A 24,046-nucleotide genomic window follows, 5' to 3' on the forward strand; every position below is an offset into this window, starting at 1 on the left:
AAAAATATATATACATTTTATTTTTACGGCACTTTTTCTACCTTTTCATTCCAATAAAATGTGTCATTGCATATTGCTAAGAAAAAGTGTGTTACACATTGCTTTCTTACATGGTGTTGCCCAATCTGTTTCCAACTGCATGTGGTCTGTTTTCTTTAAAAATTGTCTATTTTACTGATTGCAACTATTCAAATTCCCTTTTTCAGTCAAAACAAATAATCACTTATGGCAAATTCTAGTAGTCAAGTCTAAGATTAAACCATGGAGGTCACACCTTTATTCTGTTGACAATGACAAAACAATAAATCAACTAAAAAGTTAAAATGTTGGCTAAATGAGGCAAGATTTTTAATTACCTTTATTTACCTTTTTTAAAAAAGAATAACTTTGGACGTTACTTAAGAATGTTTCTTCAAGGTCAACGGCTGCTTCATTTACCTGTGTAATTACCTCTCCTTCTTGGTATTTGTTATTCACTTTTAGCAACTCAGAGATACAACAGCCGAGAATATAGAAATGGTGCTGCAATTTGCTAAAAATGATAGGAATATATATGAATCTGTTACAATGCAACAGCGCTTGTTTACAAATAACAGCTCATATTGTCTGAACTGTAAGAGAAACTAGTTTGCACACCAATACTGAACCATGAAGGACAATGGTACAAGTAATGATAAGGTCAGAAGGACAAATATATGTACTGCCAATCAGTCTCCATTTTCTGTTAAATTTACGGGTATTTAAAAATATTGTTTTAGGAACTTTTACAAAAATTCTGCTGCAATCTTGTTAATTGAGTAATATCTTTACTTTTTGGTATTTAAAAAAAAGCTTTCATTGTTAAGTACCCACCCAATATATAGTTTGTGTGTAGTAGACTTATATTCCTGACAGTTCTTTAACTGAGAGAAAATAGTTTTCAGTTAGTAGTTTTAGTTTAAAATTATAAATTAACATGTTCAATTATTGTATTAGTTTCAATTTTAATATTAAATTCTGGAAATATATGTTTCAGTCTATTACAGAACTTAATCCAAATACTTTTTAAATTGTGAACAACATATGATGCCAAATATAAATGAAATGAACAGGATTTTACATGTACCTTTATCTTCTTAAAATTGTAGCAAATTTGCATCACCCTTTCTCTATTTCGAAACGGTTTACACTTTGAGCATTATATACCTGTTTTAAACAATGACACAAATTATTTCCAGTAAAATTAATATAGAATCAAAGTTCCTGTAAAATAAAATCATTTTTGTTTCTGACCTCAGAACTCCATGATGGATTGCCTCAAGAATGGACTCATCCTTAAATCTCAGCTCAGTTACTTCACTGTTTTGGTTTTCCATCACACTGTGATCCTCCTTCTACTGACAAACTCTTGTAGAGGTAACTTTCACCAAACTCAGCTTTGACTACAATGATCTACGGCAGTGAAATAATTCTGTTAACATGAGTTAGCTCTGATAACAGGATTTAAAACCTGCTATTTGTATTTCCAGGTCAGTCTCAGGAGGTTGGACCACCTCAGCAGATTGTAGCATTTCTCGGTGAAAACATTATCTTGCCATGCAATCCTCAACCTGCCGAGGACTCTGTTTCCAAGAGTCTGGAATGGGGAAGACTTGACCTGGTACCCAGATTTGTCCATGTCAGGTCTGAAGGTCAAGACCTTTTGTCTGACCAAAACCCATCCTACACAGGAAGAACGTCAATGCCTATTGAGAAACTGAAGCATGGAGACCTTTCACTCACACTTTCTGATGTGAAAGTCTCTGATAATGGAACATATCGGTGCTACATTCCCTCAGAGGGCAAAACATCTACTGTTCAGCTTGTTGTTGGTAAGTGGGCGTAATCATTCTGTTCATTTGATTTATTTTGCTTTATTTATTCATGTTACAGTTGCTGTTTATTTTTGTTAAGCCCCCACAGTTCCAGTTACATTTTTATCAGCTCCACTAGAGCAGCTTAAATACAGCATTTCATGGCCCTATATTTAGAATAATTGAGGAGTAGCTCTAAAGATGACACTTTGGAAAGGAGATATCTCTTATTTGTCTGGTTCAGCCACATAGTAACCCTCCTCGGGATGAATCAGCTCCATCAGCTTTGTCAGATCTGTCAACTCTGTCACCTCCTGTATGAATTAAATAACTTACAACTACACCAGTACTTTGGGAGCAGACAGGCTGTGGTGTTTTAAAGCTTAACATATTTTGGATTTAGCTATATGTTATATTTTACAGGTAACAGGCGGCAAATGTAAATATTTACATCTTTTAATGTTTTTTTTTCTGTTTCCATGACAAACATTTGCACACCAAAAAATCAAGTAGATGAATGTTTTGGTAAAATTTGGTATCAAAACATGTATCTCACATACAATTGTATTTAAATATAAATGTCATATTATTGTGATGTAATCATTTACTTAATAAGAAAGTCAATTTCTGGTTGGTTATCAGTGAAAATAAATGTATATTAAAATACTCACCCAGCTCACAGCAGAGAAATGTGTTTTTTTAGGTAGACAGAGAGTATGAACCTTGAGGTGCAGGAAAAATTAGATGTATTGCTGCAAAGCCGTTTTAAACCAGGAGAGATCATCCAATACGAGTTTTAAGTTTACCTGCAGTGCTCACTGTGATTATAAACTGTGTATGACTGTGTTTAAAGTTAAAAACGTGTTTTATGTGAATTCACCTTTCTCTCATCATTAGGTTCTGTCTCCTCACCTGTAATAGTAGAGATAAACTTAAACACCAGCAGAGTGATGTTACAGTGTGAGTCTAAACGCTGGTATCCAGAGCCTGAGGTGATCTGGCTGGACGGTGAAGGAAACCTCCTCTCTGCTGGACCTACAGAGACAGTCAGAGGTTCTGATGGTCTCTATACTGTCAGCAGGAAAGTGACTGTGGAGAAGAGACACAGCAACAACTTCACCTGTAGAGTCCAACAGAACAACATCAACCAGACCAGAGAGACACACATTGACATTTCAGGTGTCTTTTTTATCGTATCACTAATATGATCTCCTTTTTTCCCTAAAATGTTTTAAATATTCTGTATGTCAATTAGATTGTTTGTTTAGTTTTCTTTTTCTTTTTACTTTCAGCTGACTGCCTGGTGATAGTGTCAAGTTTTGCTGCTCGTGTCATCATTGTCTCTGCTGCTTGCTTCATCTGTACGCTGACATTTCTGTTTGTTTTTTGGAAACTGCATCAAACAAGTAAGACAGTGATTCAATGTGTTTCTCCATACAGTAACAAAAAAAAGAAAAATTGAATATTATTATAATTTCATTATTATTATTATTATTATTATTATTATTATTATTATTATTATGTGTTTCCTTCTCTTAACCCTTATGCCTCCTTAAGAAAAAGTTCCTTTTAGTTCTTTAGGGAAAAAAATGTCTGTGTGAAAGTATCGCCATAAAAATATATGCTATATACTAAATGCAAAGTGAATTATTGGGAGGTGGGGGGGGGGGATTATGACAGCCTTGGATATATCAATGACTAGCAACAACATCGATTTTGATGCATTATTATGTCTTGTGCAGTGTCAGATTTAAAAAAAAAAAAACTCCATCCCAGCTCAGCTCATAAGGGACGGGCCAAAAATGGACTCTTTCATACATTCCTGTGTTCTGGGATATCATTTGAGAGACAGGGCTTCAAATTTTTCATTTTTTTTTGTTTTTCACCAGATAACATCATTTGTGTTTTACCTGTGGGAGAATTCCCCAGTCCTGCTCATCCTGTTTTATGAAGCACAGCAGACCAGTGAAAAATGTCACACACAAAAAAATCACAATGACCTGTGTGTGTATTGACAAAAAATGTGTTGGTGTATGAATGTGTGTACGTAAATGTGTGTATGTGCACATACAAATGGAAACTTTATATTGACTTGTCTCCATTTATAGCATGTATATAGCAAATACACACCCAAACACACGATCACACACACAAGTGCATACAGGCAAACACTGAAACACTCACACAGACTCTCTCGCACACGCACACACACGCACACACACACACACACACACACACACACACACACACACACACACACACACACACCTTCAAAGTATAGAATAACTGTACAACACATTTGAAGTGCTATATTTTATATTCTATTGAGTTTGACGACCTGTGCATGCACATGCATGTGGATATATGTGTATATGAGTGGATCCATGAGTGAAAGTGGTAGCGTGTGTGTGTGTGTGTGTGTGTGTGTGTCACAGAGAGAGAGAGAGAGAGAGAGAGAGAGAGATTTAGACATAATGCTATAAATGCAGGCCTGTAAGATCATATAAATGCTCTATTTGTAACTGCACATACACACATGTACGTACACACACTCACACACACACATTCATTTTTCAATACACACAATGTACACACCACACTCTGACACCCATGCCAACACATCCAGGTCATTTTGGATGCAACCACATTTTTCATTGGTCTGCTGTGCTTCATAATACAGGACGAGCAGGACTAAGGAGCATTACATTATCTGGTGAAAAAACTAAAACTAAAATTTTGAAGCCCTGGCCCTTGAAAAGGTCATTTTTTTTTTAGTAGGGAGGGGGGGGTTCAGAAAATGTAGTTACCGTATAATGGGTTTCAATGGGCACATTTTTGTCCCTAAGGTGCTGAGAGGAAATATTTTATCTACACACTGTTTTATATACCTATTATAAGTGAATTATTTAAATAAAAAGTATATATATTAAAAATAAGGTCCTTGGAGAATTTGATGCCATAAGCATGAACACAGCCCAAATAATCATGAAAATAAAGCACTAAAAATGTCTTTAAGGAGGCATGAGGGTTAATTATCTTTTCAGACTCATATTTTTTATTTTTGTGTACATCTGTGAATTCTAACTTTAAATGGTTCCCTCTTTCTACATTCACACAGAGACAAAGAAGCAACACAAATATGAAACTAAGAAGCAGCTTTTAGCAGAGGACAAAGAAAAGGAGGAAAAGGCCAAACTTGATGAAGAGTTCCAGAAGAACAAAGAAGAGCAGACAGACTTGGAGCAGATTGTTAATACAGTGAATGAACAGAGGAAAGAACTGGAGAAGCAGAGAGATCAACTCAAACTTGATCAGGATGAGATACATAAAAAATGTGATGAAATTGAGGAGAAGCTTCAGTCAGTGGAGAAAAGAACAGAAAGTGACAGTGTGCAAAGATTCTTCGACCTGAAAGAAATCATAATGGAGGCCAAAAAGAGTCTGCGTCAGAGAAATGTCGATAGTGGGAAACTGGTAGAGAGCACACAGAGTCTGCTGAAAGACGCTGGGGAAATGATTAATAAAATGGAAGACAGGAAGAAGGCAGTAGACAACTGCATAGAGAAAATCAGAAAGCAGCAGCAGGAGATATAGAGAGACAGACAGGGAACTTAACTCATCCGGATCGGATAGATAAATAAACGACTTTCACTTTAATCTTTAATCGTATTTACAGTAAAATATTTGAGCGTCAGGTTTAATCAGAGCTGTAATTATTAGGTCACTCTTGTAATAAAGAGAAAGATGTCAGTGAACACAACACTGACATGTCAGCTTTTAAGTTATGTTGAATGTGTTAGCAAACAGTAGCTAGTTTATTTCCACATCCAGAAATTACTGATCAACACTATCATTCATTTGGAGTCATGTTTCTGTCCAGTATTAACTCTCTTTTAGTTCTGTTTTTACTCTCTACCAACTCCTGAGGGAAATATCTGGCTCTTTAGCTGCTAAATTCTCCACTATGTTCACAAGTTGGTCTACAGCTAACTATGTTAGCAGGTAGCGTACAGTGGCTTTTTTTTACAGCTTTTTCTCTGAAAATGACGCCATGAGAGCGCTGAGAGTAAACAGTAAAGTTTCAGCCTGAAACTCACACACTGAGAGATCAGACAGTATTGAGATCAGACAGTGTTGTAAAGTTTAATTTTGCATTCTTGGCAGATTAGTTTTAATTATTGCTATTAGCCTCTTATGTCTGAGTGAATTTGTGAAAAAAAAATCAACATTTCTTTTCTTTTATTCTCTTTTGATCGTTTGTATTTTTTTATGCATTTGTGTTTCTTTTTTGGATCATATTGCAAACTGTCTGTTTTTTTTAAAAACATATTATTATAATAATAATATTTTGTGGTTTCAACATGAAAGGTTCTGCTGCTGTGTTGTGTCATGGACAATGACAACATGACAACATTTTTATGATGGATGTCCAGAAACAGAATGGAATAAATATAATAACATATTATTTAATGAACAGAGGCAACATTTCACATTTTGATAATTTATGTGCACACAACATTACTCTGTGATATTGATTGCTGATTTTTCATTATAACTTGATATGTTGTGATTATGCTCCTCAATCCCACCAACATGCCTTCTGGTAAGGAAGCAGGGCCTGGGGGCCTGGGTGTGGGCTCTCCTATCTCTGGGGTGGAGGTCGCCGAGGTGGTTAAAAAGCTCCTCGGTGGCAGGGCCCCGGGGGTGGATGAGATCCGCCCCGAGTTCCTCAAGGCCCTGGATGCTGTAGGGCTGTCATGGTTGACACGACTCTGCAGCATCGCGTGGACATCGGGGGCAGTGCCTCTGGATTGGCAGACTGGGGTGGTGGTCCCTCTTTTTAAGAAGGGGGACCGGAGGGTGTGTTCCAATTACAGGGGAATCACACTCCTCAGCCTCCCTGGTAAGGTCTATTCGGGGGTGCTGGAGAGGAGGGTCCGTCGGATAGTCGAATCTCGGATTCAGGAGGAGCAGTGTGGTTTTCGTCCGGGCCCTGGAACAGTGGACCAGCTCTACACCCTCTGCAGGATCTTTGAGGGTGCATGGGAGTTTGCCCAACCAGTCCACATGTGTTTTGTGGACTTGGAGAAGGCATTCGACCGTGTCCCTCGGGGGATCCTGTGGGGGGTTCTCCGGGAGTATGGGGTATCGGACTCCCTGATAAGGGCCGTCCGTTCCCTGTATGACCGGTGTCAGAGCTTGGTCCGCATTTCCGGCAATAAGTCGGACTTGTTTCCAGTGAGAGTTGGACTCCGCCAGGGCTGCCCTTTGTCACCGATCCTGTTCATAATTTTTATGGACAGGATTTCTAGGCGCAGCCAGGGTGTAGAGGGGGTCCGGTTTGGTGACCTCAGGATTGGGTCACTGCTTTTTGCAGATGATGTGGTCCTGTTGGCTTCATCAGACCGTGACCTCCAACTCTCACTGGATCGGTTCGCAGCCGAGTGTGAAGCGGCCGGGATGAAAATCAGCACCTCCAAATCCGAGGCCATGGTCCTCAACCGGAAAAGGGTGGAGTGCACTCTTCGGGTCGGGGATGAGATTCTGCCTCAAGTGGAGGAGTTCAAGTACCTCGGGGTCTTGTTCACGAGTGAGGGAAGGATGGAACGGGAGATCGACAGGCGGATCGGTGCGGCGTCTGCAGTAATGCGGACTCTGCACAGATCCGTCGTGGTGAAGAGAGAGCTGAGCCGAAAGGCGAAGCTCTCGATTTACCAGTCGATCTTCGTTCCTACCCTCACCTATGGTCATGAGCTTTGGGTAGTGACCGAAAGAACAGGATCGCGGGTACAAGCGGCCGAAATGAGCTTCCTCCGTAGGGTGGCTGGGCTCTCCCTTAGAGATAGGGTGAGAAGCTCAGTTATCCGGAGGGAGCTCGGAGTAGACCCGCTGCTCCTCCACGTCGAGAGGAGCCAGATGAGGTGGTTCGGGCATCTAGTTAGGATGCCTCCCGGACGCCTCCCTGGTGAGGTGTTCAGGGCACGTCCCACCGGTAGGAGACCCCGGGGAAGACCCAGGACACGCTGGAGAGATTATGTCTCTCGGCTGGCCTGGGAACGCCTCGGGGTCCCCCTGGAAGAGCTGGACGAAGTGGCTGGGGAGAGGGAAGTCTGGGCTTCCCTGCTTAGGCTGCTGCCCCCGCGACCCGACCCCGGATAAGCGGCAAGAAGATGGATGGATGGATGGATGGATGGATGGATGATTATGCATGAAAATGATATATGACATAAACGATTCACAAGCTGCATCTAAACCAAAATCTGAGAGCAACATTAGTTTTTGGTGGTCAGGATAAAGACGTTGTGTGTCTTGAGGTGTTGCTGGTTCCTGATGGGTCTGAACTGGAGGTCATCAAGGACTTGTCAGCGGCTGAATACTGTCTTCACGTTGCATAAAGACGTCTGGTCAGTATTTTTACAATGTATTAATAATTTTACACACTGTAATAGAAGTAAAATAAAAGAACTCGGGCATACACATGAAGCAGGACTCCACTTTGTGATTCTGCAATAAATAATGACAAAACAAATGATGGTTGGGCTTTTACAGTTAATACATGCCTTATTTTCATTGATATGTATTATCCTATATGACAGAATCAAAAATATTTAAAGGTTAAATAAATGCATATTCTCAACAGTTGACTAATGAGGATAAGCTGTGATAGAGCAATACAACCATATAATGGTAATTAGTATGTGTTTAAAATAATGTGATTCTTAATTGAATTTATGTCTGTTTTGTGCTGCAAGTGATTTTATTTATTTCATTCTTTTTTAATGTCTGGGTATTTAACTCTGGGTTTGGCTCTTTTACTCAGAACCAAGTTATATTTTGATCTTTGTGAATCTTTGATGTCTTATATAATAAAATAATACATAGTGCATCACATGTCAAGATAAAATACATTATTAGAAAGATCACAAAATACAGAGGTGGTTCACATTAATTTTATGTTCACAGAAATAATCAACATATAAAGAAATGTAATTAATGGTTCATTAATGAGATAAATAAAAATGAGGTATAAAAAATTATATTTACTTTACTATTTTCTGAAAATCCATCATAATAATTTTTCCAACCATAATGTTCATACCACAAAATATTAAAATACATTTAAAACAGGCACATTACAATATGATCCAAAAAAAAACAACAACAAATGATTACTTTTTTTTCTTTAAAAAAAAAAATCCAACAATTTTTAAATCCGACAAACAATAATCTGTTGGGAATGAAAGTTAAATTTTACTATATTACAGTAGAGCTGTGCATGAAAACAGACAGAATTAAACCTTACAGTTGTTACACAGGAAAATCAAATCAGTACAAAAAAGTGTTTCATACAAATAGCTTCATTTTGTATCTATGATCTATATTTTTAAAATGTTGTGTTATCTGTCTCTGTGTAAATTGTGTCTCGTAGTGATGAACCAGGTAACAGTTCCTCTCAGCTTTACAGAGCTTTATACTGAGTTTCTGCTCATTGTGCGGCTGTCCAGCTACTCTAAGCCTAACTCTGATTAAAGCACAACTCTGAAAACATTAATAATTAAAAAGTTAAATTCAGTTGTCATTATGATTTATCCGTTCTTGATTAATAGAGTTCCCTGTCTGTTCTCCGATTCTTTATCTCCTGCTGCTGTTCTCTGATTTTCTTCATGTTGTTCTCTACTGCCGTCTTCCTCTTTGTCACTTTGTTAAACACAATATTTCTATTGTCCATTAGCTTAGATGAGTTCTGCGCTAGTTTCTCACTTTCTGCTTGTCTCTGACGCAGACTATTTTTGAGCTCCATTAGGATTTCTTTCAGTACTAAGAATCCCTTCACATTGTCACTTTCTGTTTCTTCTTTCACTGACCGAAGCTTCAAATCAAATTCAGCACATTTTTTGTCTGTTTCAGAGTGTTGATGTTTGAGTTGATCTTTCTGTTTCTGCAGTTCCTTCCTATATTCCTCCAATGTGTTGACCACCTCCTCCAAGTCTGTCTGCTCTTGGAACTCTTCATCCAGTTTGGCTTTTTCCTCCTTCTTCTCTTTTTCTAGCAAACGCTGCTGTTCGGTGTCATCTTTTTGTTGCTTCTCAGTCTCTGTGTGAATGTAGAAACAGGAAATCATTTAAGTGAAAGTTCACAGAAGCACACAAAACTATGATGAATCTGAAAACATATCATTAAATTGACTGATTGTACCTTATTTGAACTTCCTTAACTTTAATATCTCGATTAAATATCTCTTTTCATTTTACCTTTGCTGAACTATATTTATGTGTCAGAGTCAAAGCAAAACAAAAATCTGGCAAAGCATCACAACTCCTGTGACATGCAAAGTGGTATATACACATATGTATCTATCCATAATATATGACTCCACCTAACTCCCTATTCTAGATCCCTGATTGGTTACATGGGTATTTGTCTCCCTGTATTACCCAATACCTGGACACAGCTGAGAGCTGAGCAAAATTGGACTAAACCACATGGGCACAAACAAAGTGGCTTCACATCACTGACCACTCAAAGTATGTATGTATATATATATATGTACTAGAGCTGTCAATCGATTAAAATATTAATTGCATGATTGTCATGAGTTATCTTGTGATTAATCACATTTGTTCTAAATGTACTTTAAGGGGACACTTTAATACTCTTGTTAACATGGGAGTGCTTTATGCAAATGTATGTTTATTATTATCCATATCCAATCCAGAATAATGAAATAGTGCATGCTCAAAAAATCTGCTGTCACTTATGATACCTGTTAGTCACTAGTTACATTCACTCACTCATTCACACACACACACACACACACACACACACACACACACACACACACACACACACTCACAGCACAGAAAAATGTAAAAAGAGCAAAATACAGTCTGTCTCTCTCCCTCACTCACACGCACACACGCTGCATTACGGCTGCATCGCTTCCTTATTTCCAAACTACAGACCGGACAAAGGTCACACACAATGTGTGCGCATTGAATGCATATCAAAAACACTGTTAAAATGAATTGAACAAAAAATGAATATATACATATAAGGAGAGAGACATTGAATTTCTGTCTTACCAGTTTTGTACAATTTCCACACAACACACACAGATGGAAGAGACCAGAAGAGGCAAGCAGTGAGGACAATGATGATACGAGCAGCGAAACTTGACGGTTTCACGAGGCAGTCAGCTAAAATGATAATAAATAAAAAGGCATACAGAGTACTTGAAACATTTGAGGGCATAAAGGAGAGCGTATTAGTGATAAAATAAAAAAGACACCTGAAATGTCAATGTGTGTTTCTCTGATCTGGTTGATGTTGTTCTGTTGGACTCTACAGGTGAAGCTGTTGTTGTGTCTCTTCTCCACAGTCACTCTGCTGCTGACAGTATAGAGACCATCAGGACCTCTGATTGTCTCTGTAGGTTCAGCAGAGAGAAGGTTTCCCTCACCGTCCAGCCAGATCACCTCAGGCTTTGGATACCAGCCTTTAGACTCACACTGTAACACCACTCTGCTGGTGTTTAAGTTTATCTCTACTATGACAGGTGAGGAGACAGAACCTGATGATGAGAGAAAGGAGAAATTCACAAAAAAATTTAAACACAAAACGTGTTTTTTGAACGGTTACATCAATAAACAGCATATAGATAGATAGATAGATAGATAAATAGATAGATAGATAGATAGATAGATAGATAGATAGATAGATAGCTAGATAGATAGTCTTTTGCATGTGAAGAATGGGCAAAGATTCAGATCGAGAGGTGTAAGAGAATAATAATATCCTCTATATACTCTGGTCCTCTGTACACAGAGTTATGGCATTGATGTACAACTTTGAGGCTTTGGTTATCAAATTGAATATTATTGTGTTCTCAACTTTAACTTCTGTGTTGAATGTGGGTACTGAATCTTATATGATGCCTAAATATGTAAACTCATGCACTAGGGATAGTCTTCTTTCTGTTACTTTAACATCTGGGTCTGTGTCTCTAGTCACATACATTGAAAATGTGGCAGCAATATGTACATATAACATGTAAAATGATTATGATTATGCCCACTTACCAACAACAAGCTGAACAGTAGATGTTTTGCCTTCTTTGGGAATGTAGCATCGATATGTTCCATTATCAGAGACTTTCACATTGAAGAGTGTGAGTGAAAGGTCTCCATGCTTCAATTTCTCAATGGGCATTGATGTTCTTCCTTTGTAGGATGGGTTTTGGCCATTCAACATGTCTCCACCATTATACCTGACATGGACTAATCTGGGTTCCAGGTCAAGTCTTCCCCATTCCAGACTCTTGGAAACAGAGTCCACGCCAGGTTCAGGATTGCATGGCAAGATAATGTCATCACCGAGAAATGCTACAATCTGCTGAGGTGGTCCAACCTCCTGAGACTGACCTGGAAATACAAATAGCAGGTTTTAAATCCTTATCAGAGCTAACTCATGTTAACAGAATTATTTCACTGCCGTAGAGCATTGTAGTCAAAGCTGAGTTTGGTGAAAGTTACCTCTACAAGAGTTTGTCAGTAGAAGGAGGATCACAGTGTGATGGAAAACCAAAACACTGAAGTAACTGAGCTGAGATTTAAGGATGAGTCCATCTTTGAGGAAAAGCATCCTAGAGGTTGAAAAAAGAGAAAGAAATGGGTAATGCTTTATTTCATAGGGACATTCATTTTACACTAATTTATTATACTATACCAGGGCCGGCCCAAGCCTCCATGGGGCCCTAAGCAAAATTTGATTTTGGGGCCCTCTATTACTGCCAATAATAATGATTATTGATCATTCACACTCACACCTACTATAAACGTATTCTACTTATTCTACTCCGTCATTATGAATACACTTGTAAAACTAAATGTGAAAACTTTTTGTTGTAGTTAGATTGTAATCAACAGTGATTAATGCAATGGAAGCAGACACCAGGATTTGCAAACTTACAGAAAAATCTTTCAATTAATATTTGGCAAAGTCAGCAACTCCCCTTACTGGCCACACAGAGAATCAATACATAAAACCAAAAGAGCAGCCCGGTATGTTTTACCCATCTATGGTTTTTAATCTGAAATGGTAGCAAATTCGGCTACAAGAGCAGCCTGGGGTTGATTAACACTTAATATTCAAAGTGATATAGTACTAAGTGGGATACTGAATGTCATCTAGGTCAATTAAAAGTAACAAAATAAACTAATCATTTACTGTAAACACAATCTGCTTTATTATTATTATTTTAAATAAACTGCTACACCATATATACAAAAACAGACAGTATTAAATAAAATGAAAATACAACAACAAATACTTAAATAATGATGAAAATCAACAGGCACCTAAAACAAGGTAACACAAATGGTTGATAAATAAAATATTAAGTTGAATTAGTTCTGAAAACTATGTAAAAATGTGCAAAATCTTTTGTAAAAATAGGGAGGGAAATACAAAACACACTCCTGTAATTCAAACATTTGACTTTTATATGTAAAAAACACAGCATTGAATAAAATAAACAAAGAAATATCAAATAAAATAGAAAGTTAAATAATTACATCTGAAAACTATGTAAAAATGTCTCTTCGGGAATGTGAATGTGTCCTTTATAGGCAGTGGCCCTCTTAATACCTGTTCAGTCCTTTCTGAGTCTGACAGGAAAGAGGGACACTCAGCGGAGCTGCTGATCCCTGCTGCAAACTGGATGCTGAAGAAGATCATTCTCGATGACCAAAGATGAAGGACCTAAAGGGAAATTAAAATAATATTTTTGGACAAAATTATTAATCTCAGAATATTCTGCAGTACACTGAGCAATTATGAAGGCTGTTTTGTTGTTAACTTACCAGGTACAGCTGAGGTTGCAGAGAGGACAGTGGGTACAGTGGATGTAGCAGAAGATAGAGATGGACCTGAGATGAAAAACATGTCCCTTGTCATATGATTATATTTTATATTATTACATCTTAATAAGATAATTTGACTAGAAATTAAATATATATGGGCTGCTCCTGAGGAGGTGGATTGCCCCTGGACTGAGTCACTGCCTCCTCCAAAATACTTTAACAGTGCTCCTGGGGAAGTTTCATATAACGTATGAATAGGGAGTTGATTTTTATTTACTCACATAAATTACTGTGCTCTGCAGCAAACAATTGCAAACAACATACCTCAAACTATAAGTTAACTAAATTAATTCATTAATGCAAAACCATATTGCTAGCAAACATCACCGCGTTTGTATTAACGTTAGTTATTAAACATTTGCTATCAAACGTTATGAGAAACGTTGTTTTGATTCCAAAAATCGACCCAGAATAATATATATACACTGAGAATTAACTTTTCAAAGTATTACACAAACACAAAAACGTTAGCTTGAATAGTAAGCCAAGCTATCTAACCTACCCACAAGAGAGAAGTAGTAAGACATTTTGAACTAATGTTAGCTAGCAAATTTGCTATTATAGGCTAACGTATTTGAAACAAAATGTCAACAATAATTAGGGACTTTCCTAATTTCAGGGAACTTTTCAAAATCTCCTAGACACCAAATGTTACATTACCTTTATCTTGTCGTTTTTTCTCCTCTTCATCTTTCTTCCTTTTTCTCTTTTCTGCCCCTGAGGGGTAAGTCCTTTTTTGCGACATCTTTCACCTGCTCCTAGCTCCTAAATGCTGACTGAGTGCGCACCGCATGGTTGGGTGCACTGCACACGTTACTAGCGGAGGTCAAATTTCAAGCAGCAAGGTAGTAGGAAACTACACTCTGCTTGATATCATGTTAACAGACTCTGTTAACATGATATTGTTGTTGGTTTTTTGTGGGGTTTTTTTGTACAAGAACGTACATTTGATAATATATTAATCATCATCACGCACACATGGAAAAAAAATAATTAATTGCTTTTTTATTTTTTAAGTTAGTTGCTCTTGGGGGCCCCCTAGTGGTCACGGGCCCTAAGCAGCTGCTTAGTTCGCTTATGCCTTGGGCCGGCCCTGTACTATACTATATTAATTATAAATATTTTGTAAGTGTGTAAAACAGGTATATAATGGTTGAATTTGAGGACACGTAAAAAGTAGTACATTTTATGTGATTTATTAATATGTGTCGTTTTTAATTTGGGAAATCTTAAGATTAAGTTTAAAAATGGCCTGAATTGGATATGATTAAGGAAACTAATACAATAATTTATTGTTATAACATAAGAAATATATGGATCAGGTACTTACCAACAAAACCAACTTTTTTACATTTAAATTCTAATTTATATCAGATTGTTACCACCATTTCTGTACAATTGCCTAAAAATTGATCATTAAATATGTGCAAATTAAACAGGAAGTTTCCAGGACATTAACATAAAGTTGAATGACCTGTAAAAGAAAGCCTTACTGAAAAATGTTACCTGGATGTGAAAATCTGGATATTAAAGCCTGTGATTTTACATAAAAATGGATTAAACAATGATGAAAGAGGAACAGTAAGAGTTCATAAAGGCCATTTGAAATAAGCAATGAAATATAGCAACAAGCCTTATTTATCCACTTTTTGTCCTTAGGACTTTATCATTTCTTTTATCATTGTCAGCAGAAAATGGTTTGCCCTTCATGGTTCAGTATTATTATGTGAACTAGTTTATAATACACATACATTTTCTTTACATCTGTTGTTCGTTAGTGTCAGGGAAAGGCGTTTGAAATACGTGATTACAAGACAAGAGAAAAACAAGACCAAGATTGAGAGGCAATCGTTTGAGATTTTGACCTTGAAGAATAATCAAAAACAATGTTTGTATTGCTGCAACAACAAAAAATTAAAACTCATAAAAGATGATTGAAATGCGATTAAAAAATCTAATTAAATGAAGATATTTATTTTACTTTTGAGATTATTTTTACTTATGATTAAGACAGTAGAGCAGTTAGTTTAAAAGACACAATGCATGTGACATACAGTGGAATGTCTTTACATATGATTTATTTCACATTTGATTTTAATCAACATGAGAAATTGGTAAATTTAGCTACAATCAGTGAAATAGACACAAATTTAGAAAAAACATAAAAAGTCAAAATCTCAACAAAAGGCACATATCTGTTGTCACTGAGTCATGGAAACGCTCAAATACAAATACATGAACACATTTACAACAAGGGGAAAACGAAGAGCCAGAAGGAGTGGCTCAGATAAATGAAGCAATCGTTTGGACTTCTTTGTCCTCATGGTCAAAATCTAACCTGTTCATACAGGCCATTTGAAATAAATTAAATGTATGTAACATTAAGCCAATCTACCAATTTCCCATTATCAGCAGTAAAAGCCGTTGCCCTCCATGGTTTAATAGTGCGACAACTAGTTTCAATTAATGTCACATGTGATTTTAAGTCCAAAAAGCCATTAAAGTTTAAACGTGAACTTTCTTGTGTACCACTTAATAAAATACAATATATGAATTACTAAAATTAGTTTCACTTGCAGTTGAAGCTGTACAGCAGTCAGTTGTAAAGTTACACTGTACATAACTGATCAGTTTTGCTCCACAATATGTAATTAAAACATTCTTTGAAATCAAAAGGTAGTAAGAGTGCTGTTAAAATAAAGTATATTCATTTCATAAAAGGCACGTACCTGTTCTTTGTCAGCCAAAGTCCTTGACTTAATAAAACTGCACATTGACCTGGTAGATAACGTGTTCTCCCTTTATGTTTTTATTACTGCATTGCAATATGTCTATACGATGTTCTTGCTTTTTGCAATGTGAATGTATGTTTGCTTTAAATCTATAATGATAATTTTAGATGTTGGTATTATGAATTCTATTTCTTTTCCTCTCTCGCTGACAACACCTCATAGAGTGGTGATAACAATCCATATCCTGTATACTGATACTGTGCAGAAGGTGTGATTGTGTGAAATCCCGCCCCTGCTCAACTTCTGATTGTAAAAATGTTCAGGACAAACAACAAAATCAAGGATCAAAATGTTTTTGTTCATCTGTAAAAAAGAATTATTTATTGTTTCTTTCTAAAAACAACTTAAGTTAAATTAGAATAATGATAGTCAGTAATGAATGTAATGTAATGTATGTGTGTGGATGAATGAATTATGTAAAATTCTGACCAATCTGGTTGGTGGAGGCCTGACATGCTTTCTTACATAGACCACTCAATCGATCAAAGTGAGTAGTGGAAGTTAATGTTACTCAGGAAATTTACCATAAAGACTAATTACAAGCATTTATCAACAATACAAGGACATACTACAACCATATGCGCAAATCTCTCTCTCTTCCTCTCTTTTTGTGAATCAATGAATTACTTAGAGGGCGTGGCCTGGGAAGGTGTTGAAGACGGGCACAGGCGATTTCAATAGCCTACCAAATCTGATAGAGCTGCACAGTGCCTTTATTCAGATTTTCAGAGTATAACAACTTGCGTTTTGCAATGAAATAACTAATAAAATACATTTATTTCCAATCAGCGTGACAGCTGATTAGATTAGACATGAATTGAGCCTGACTATTAGGGTTAGGGTTAGGCACAACAGCACAGAATAAATCTCCATGGTAACTTACGTGCCTCTGCTTTTGTGCAACAGAGTCCTGGCTAAATTCAGCCAGGATAAGCGGAAAATCCCAGCTTAATCCGCTATCGAGGTTTTGTCCTATGCTCCTATGAGTTATTTTGGAGTGCATGATGGTATTGACCCGTGTGGTTGTTTAATTTGGAGGATGTGTTTGAAATGGTGTTAATGCACTTCTTTATGTCAAGGCAGTTGGGACAGACAACACAATGGAGGACCAGAACATATTTAGTCATATGTATATTATCTTTATTGTTCTTCACATTACAAAAAGAGAAAGAGAGGGACTCATGCGGTTTCATAGAGGAATAAAGCAAATGATAATGTCACAAAGATTTAAAAAAAACATCTAAAGTCTATTAGGAAAAACATATTCTCAGTTGCAATTACTTGTTAAATGATATAACTTTGATTTTTGCCATTATTATATAAATTAAACAGTATTAACTGCAGAGGTGTACATTAACTGTAAATCTGAAGAGAATTTATTGACTAGTCTCTGTTTTTTTACTTTCTGACTCATCCAAGTCTGTCTGAATGAACTCCATGCGGTTCTCTAATTTCCTTTTCCTTTCAGTCATTGTTGTAATTACATCATGTGTTTTCTGCAGCTCTTTCTGCACATTCAACTGCTGTTTCTCCACTTCACCCTGTCTCTTTTCAAGTTTCCACTGAGCATCCAATAGGTTTTGTTTCTGTCTTAATAAACCCTCAGTTCTTTCAGTAGCCCTTTCTGCATCGCTCACTATTATTTCCTTCTCCACTGACTGAATCTTCTCCTTATTTTCCTCGCTCTCTTTCTCTATCTCTTCCAGCTGCTGCTTGAATTCATCTTTATGGTTCCCCAGTCCCCCCTTCACTTCCATCAATGGAGGTAAAACTGCTGCCCATGTATCCAGTTCTTCTTGAAGTTGTTTCCTCAGCTCAGTCCTTTTTTCAGCCAAATCCTTGTTCTTCACTGAAAGTAAACAAGACACAGATAAAAGACAATGGTAGAATGAATTAGCAATATTCATATGAGATAATGGCTATAATACTCAAATTTTGTTGGCATGTTGACATTTAGAAAGAGAATGTTTTTTACCATTTGATGATTTTTTCCTCAAAATACAGGCAAATCCAGTACTCACTAATCCACCAACAAAGCCCCCAGTAAAGCCAATAACCATGGCGACAATGATTTTTTCACGGAGATCACATGGAGGCATGTCAGCAGCTGAAATTATAAAAGACAGAAAAAAGTGGTGTATTCATAATTACGGTATACATAAAAATTTTTGAATGTATTATTCACCAGGTAAACCGACTTTAAATATTTTTACGACAATTTTTTACCAGATTGCAGCACTATTTCTGTAAAATGCCTGCAAATTACACAGAAAATTGTCAGGAAATCAATATAAAATTAAAGGGCCCGTGAAAGAAAGTCTTATCTGGATGCAGAAATCTGGACATTAAAGCCGATATGTGATTTCCAAAATCTTGCACATGAAAGTGTATTTAACCTTGAGGAAAAAGGGAGCACTACTAGTTCATGAAGGCCATTTGAAACAAACAACATTTACACATGCAGAAAGGGTTGTGTGAATTTGGTAAACCTTTATAAGAAAAATGTAAAAATGTGTACATTTATTTGTATTTGTTTCCATGTGTGTTTGTTAATTAGTAAACATTTGAAGATTAAGTTATAAAACAGACTGAAAAAATAACTTCAGAAATGAATAGGAGGAAAATCATGAACTAATGAGGTAATAAAAGAATCAAATGTTAAAATGTAATCTGACATTCAAATTTAAAACTGAAAATTGTTTTTTTTTCTATCACTTCAAAAATTTTAGTAATGTAGTAATTTGTATCAGATTGCCTCAACATTTATGTAAAATGACCTTAATATTTACCATTCCAATAAACAGGAAATGTACATAAAATTAAATGATCTTTTAAAAGAAAGTATTCCTGAAAAAATGTACTTGGATGCACATTAAAATGGATTTGACCTTGAGGGAAAAGGACAACTAATAGTTCATAAAAGCCATTTGAACAAGACCTGTTTAACCCTTTGAATTTATAAAACACATCTAATAAGTCAGGCACAGGAAATAGTGGTCAACACTTACTTACAATTACTTTGCTCCATAAAATGTAATAAACATACTCCTTTAGATAAAAAGGTAGTGAAAGTGTTAAACTTGACTCAAGGTCAGAATCTCTATAAAATCGACTATAAATTCATAAAGGCCATTCAGAATAAACAATGAAATAACATAATAACATGACAACAAGCCTGATCTGTATATTCATTATATCAGATTTGCTCCAAGGCACATACCTGTTGTTTCTCTGGTTCAGTTCACTCCTGAAACTACAACACTTTGCAGTCAAAGTCCTTGACTTAAAAAAAAAACTACACTTTGACCTGGTAGATAATGTGTTTTCCCTTTATGTGTGTATTGTATTTGTTTCCAGCATTGAATTACGTTTAGACAATGAGAATGTCTGTTGGCTTTAAATGTTTAATGTTTTAATGTTTAACTGACCACACCTACTGCAGTGGTGATAACAATCTGTGACCTCGATACTGATCCTGCACAAGAGAGTTACTGTATAACTGGAAGGAAGTCTTCTTTTTAAAGTCCGTGTAAAGTCAGAATAAATATGTGTTCTGAGTTTGACAGAAAAGTGTGTTGTTAACGACCCTGCCAAATTTGAATGATTAAAAACATCGGCAAATATATGAAATTAGGCTTCAAAGTTGTGTAAAATCCCTCCCTGAGCTACTACCTTATCGTGGTGGAGGGGTTTGCGTGTCCCAATGACCCCAGGAGCTCAGTTGTCGGGGGCTTTATGCCCCTGGTGGGGTCTCCCATGGCAAACAGGTCCGGGGGAGGGGCCAGACAAAGGGTAGCTCAAAAAGACCCCTTATGATGATGAAGACAAATGGTTTTCTGTGCCCCTCACTCAGACATGGGTCACCGGGGCCCCCCCTGGAGCCAGGCCTGGGCGTGGGGCTCGGTGGCGAGTGCTTGATGGCCGGGCCTTCTCCCATGGGGCCCAGCCGGACACAGCCCGAAAAGGGGACTTGGGACCCCATTCGGGCTGCGTAGTGAGCTGGGCGGCAGCCGAAGGCGGGGAAGCCGAAGGCGGGCAGCCCTCGGCTGCAGAAGCAGGGAGGGACGTGGAACGTCACTTCTCTGGTGGGGAAGGACCCTGCGCTGGTGCGCGAGGTTGAGAAGTTCCCGCTAGATATAGTCGGCCTCACCTCGACGCACAGCAAGGGCTCTGGAACCAGTCTTCTCAAGAGGGGTTGGACTCTCTTGCACTCTGGAGTTGCCACGCAGGGGTGGCAATACTTATTGCCCCCGGCTTGGTGCCTGTATGTTGGGGTTTACCCCGGTAGACGAGAGGGTAGCCTTCCTCCGCCTTCGGGTGGGGGTACGGATCCTGACTGTTGTCTGTGCCTATTGTACAAACAGCAGTTGAGCGTATCTACCCCTTTTGGGCTCCTTGGAGGGGGTGCTGGAAAGCACTCCCTCTGGGGATTCCCTCGTTCTGCTGGGGGACTTCAACGCTCACGTTGGCAGCGACAGTGAGACTTGGAGGGGTGTGATTGGGAGGAACGGCCCCCCGATCTGAATCCGAGTGGTGTTCGGTTATTGGATTTCTGTGCTCATCACAGGTTGTCCATAACCAACACCATCTTCAAGCATAAGGGTGTCCACATGTGCACTTGGCACCAGGACACCCTAGGCCGCAGTTCGATGATTGACTTTGTAGTCGTGTCATCAGACTTGCGGCCGCATGTCTTGGACACTCGGGTGAAGAGAGGGGTGGAGCTGTCAACTGATCACCACCTGGTGGTGAGTTGGCTACAATGGTGGGGGAGGATGCCGGTCAGACCTGGCAGACCCAAATGTATTGTGAGGGTCTGCTGGGAACGTCTGGCAGAGTCTCCTGTCAGAGAGCGTTTCAACTCCCACCTCCGGGAGAGCTTCGACCATGTAGCGGGGGAGGCAGGGGACATTGAGTCCGAGTGGGCTATGTTCCGTGCCTCCATTGTTAAGGCGGCCGACCGGAGCTGTGGCCACAAGGTGGTCGGTGCCTGTCGTGGCGGCAATCCCTGAACCCGCTTGTGGACACCGGCAGTGATGGATGCCGTCAAGCTGAAGAAGGAGTCCTATAGGGCCTTTTTGGCCTGTGGACTCCGGAGGCAGCAGACAGGTACCGGCAGACCAAGCGGAGTGCAGCTAAGGCGGTTGCTGAGGCAAAAACCCGGACATGGGAGGAGTTCGGCGAGGCCATGGAAAAAGACTTCAGGACGGCTTCGAAGAGATTCTGGACCACCATCCGGCGTCTCAGGAGGGGGAAGCAGTGCACCGTCAACACTGTATATGGTGGGGACGGTGCGCTGCTGACCTCGACTCGGGACGTTGTGGATCGGGTGGATCAATCCCACCGACACGCCTTCCGGTAAGGAAGCAGGTGGTCAAAAAGCTCCTCAGTGGCAGGGCCCTGGAGGTGGATGAGATCCACCCCGAGTTTCTCCTGCATGTTGTGGGGCTGTCCTGTGCGGGGTTCTCTGGAAGTACGGGGTATCGGACCCTCTAAGACGGGCTGTCCATTCCCTGTATTACCGGTGTCGGAGCTTGGTCCGCATTGCCGGCAATAAGTCTTGTTACCCTCACTTGTTTCCAGTGAGGGTTGGACTCCGCCAGGGCTGCCCTTTGTCACCGATCCTGTTCATAACCTTTATGGACAGGATTTCTAGGCGCAGCCAGGGTGTGGAGGGGGTCTGGTTTGGTGACCTCAGGATTGGGTCACTGCTTTTTGCAGATGATGTGGTCCTGTTGGCCTCATCAGACGGTGACCTCCAACTCTCACTGGATCGGTTCGCTGCCAAGTGTGAAGTGGCCAGGATGAGAATCAGCACCTCCAAATCCTATTCCATGGTTCTCAACCGCAAAAGGATGGAATGCACTCTCCGGGTCGGGGATGAGATCCTGCCCCAAGTGGAGCAGTTCAAGTACCTCAGGGTCTTGTTCACGAGTGAGGGAAGGATGGAGCGTGAGATTGACAGGTGGATCGATGCGGCATCTGCAGTAATGCAGATTCTGCACAGATTCGTCGTGGTGAAAAGAGAGCTGGGCCAAAAGGCAAAGCTCTTGATTTACCAGCCGATCTTCGTTCCTACCCTCACCTATGGTCATGAGCTTTGGGTAGTGACCGAAAGAACAAGATCGCGGGTACAAGCGGCCAAAATGAGCTTCCTCCGTAGGCTGGCTGGGCTCTCCCTTAGAGATAGGGTGAGAAGCTGAGTTATCCGGAGGGAGCTCGGAGTAGACTGCTCCTCTGCGTCGAGAGGCCTCTTGGCTGGCCTGGGAACGCCTCGGGATCCCCCGGGAAGAGCTAGACGAAGTGGCTGGGGAGAGGGAAGTCTGAGTTTCTCTGCTTCGGCTGCTGCCCCCGTGACCTGACCCCGGATAAAGCAGAAGAAGACGATACGATACGGTAGTTGTGTAAAACTCTATTATTATCTATTTCTCTGACTGTAGTAGTAGTAGTGTGCATTGAATGTATTTATAACTCTACAGCAGCAGGGGCGGGTCTATGCTAACCAACTCTAAATCCTGAACACAGAAATTTTGGAACACAGTTTGTGAAGCCTACATTCTTGACCTATTTAATGTGTTTAGAAGAAAATGTCTGAATTCACTTTACACAGTCTTTAATATCGCTTCTTCACCAGATGTACATCCATTTCAGTTATGTTAAAAACATGACACATCAGCTCTAACTTTGTATTATTTTAATGAACAAGAACTATTTAGCTTTATATGACTTTAAACTGTGAGGCTCAAATGTGTGTGTGATTTTATGCAAATGTTTCTATTTGTAAATATAAATAAATCCTTAAGTACTTTAATTTTGATGGGAAATGTTCATGACAGACAATAAAATAGATGATCAGAACGTATTTATTAATCTGTCAGTAGCATTATATTTATTGTATCTCACATTACAAAAAGAGAGGGAGTCACATGTACAGTTTCATAGAGGAACAAAGCAAATTATATCATTGCACATTTATTCAAAAAGACAGCTCTTGGAAACATAATCATGACACGAAAAAGTAAAACAATTGTAAAAACATCCAAATCTAAATTATATTTGGAAAAACATATTGTCATTTGCAATCAATTGTTAAATGAATGATTGATTTTTGCCACTTCTATATGAAAATTAGTAAACTACCCATAAACACAATATTTACACAATACAAAAGTCCCAAGAAAAACAATAGTATAGGTCATAAATGTGGTCATCAAAATGACCTATAGCTATGTTTGAGTGGTGTGGTTGTTTAATTATGAGCATGTGTTGGACATGGTGTTAATGCATTACTTAATGTCAAGGCAGTTGGGTAAGAGTAGTTTTTACCAATAAAGTATTGATAAGTACTGAATCAAAACATAAAGGTGTCTTTTTATATAAGACAATTTTCAATTATCAAATATATTTAGTATTGAAATAGACTATGACCACTCTAATTAAAAATGGAACAATGGGCTACAGTATTATAGAAAACAGTATTAACCGCAGAGGTGTAAATTAA

At 38.7% G+C, this 24,046-nt stretch overlaps 1 protein-coding gene across 1 annotated transcript; it reads left to right on the forward strand.

The window, feature by feature from the left end:
* Positions 1-648: 648 nt before the first annotated feature.
* LOC128383618 (butyrophilin subfamily 1 member A1-like) lies at positions 649-5,426 on the forward strand. The gene is made up of 6 exons (XM_053343213.1): positions 649-678; positions 1,278-1,395; positions 1,509-1,850; positions 2,730-3,011; positions 3,125-3,238; positions 5,008-5,426. The coding sequence occupies exons 1-6, from the start codon at positions 649-651 to the stop codon at positions 5,424-5,426; spliced, it is 1,305 nt and encodes a 434-aa protein (XP_053199188.1).
* Positions 5,427-24,046: the final 18,620 nt, after the last annotated feature.

Source organism: Scomber japonicus, chromosome 22 (genome assembly GCF_027409825.1).
Source record: "Scomber japonicus isolate fScoJap1 chromosome 22, fScoJap1.pri, whole genome shotgun sequence".
In the NCBI taxonomy this organism is placed as follows: domain Eukaryota; kingdom Metazoa; phylum Chordata; class Actinopteri; order Scombriformes; family Scombridae; genus Scomber; species Scomber japonicus.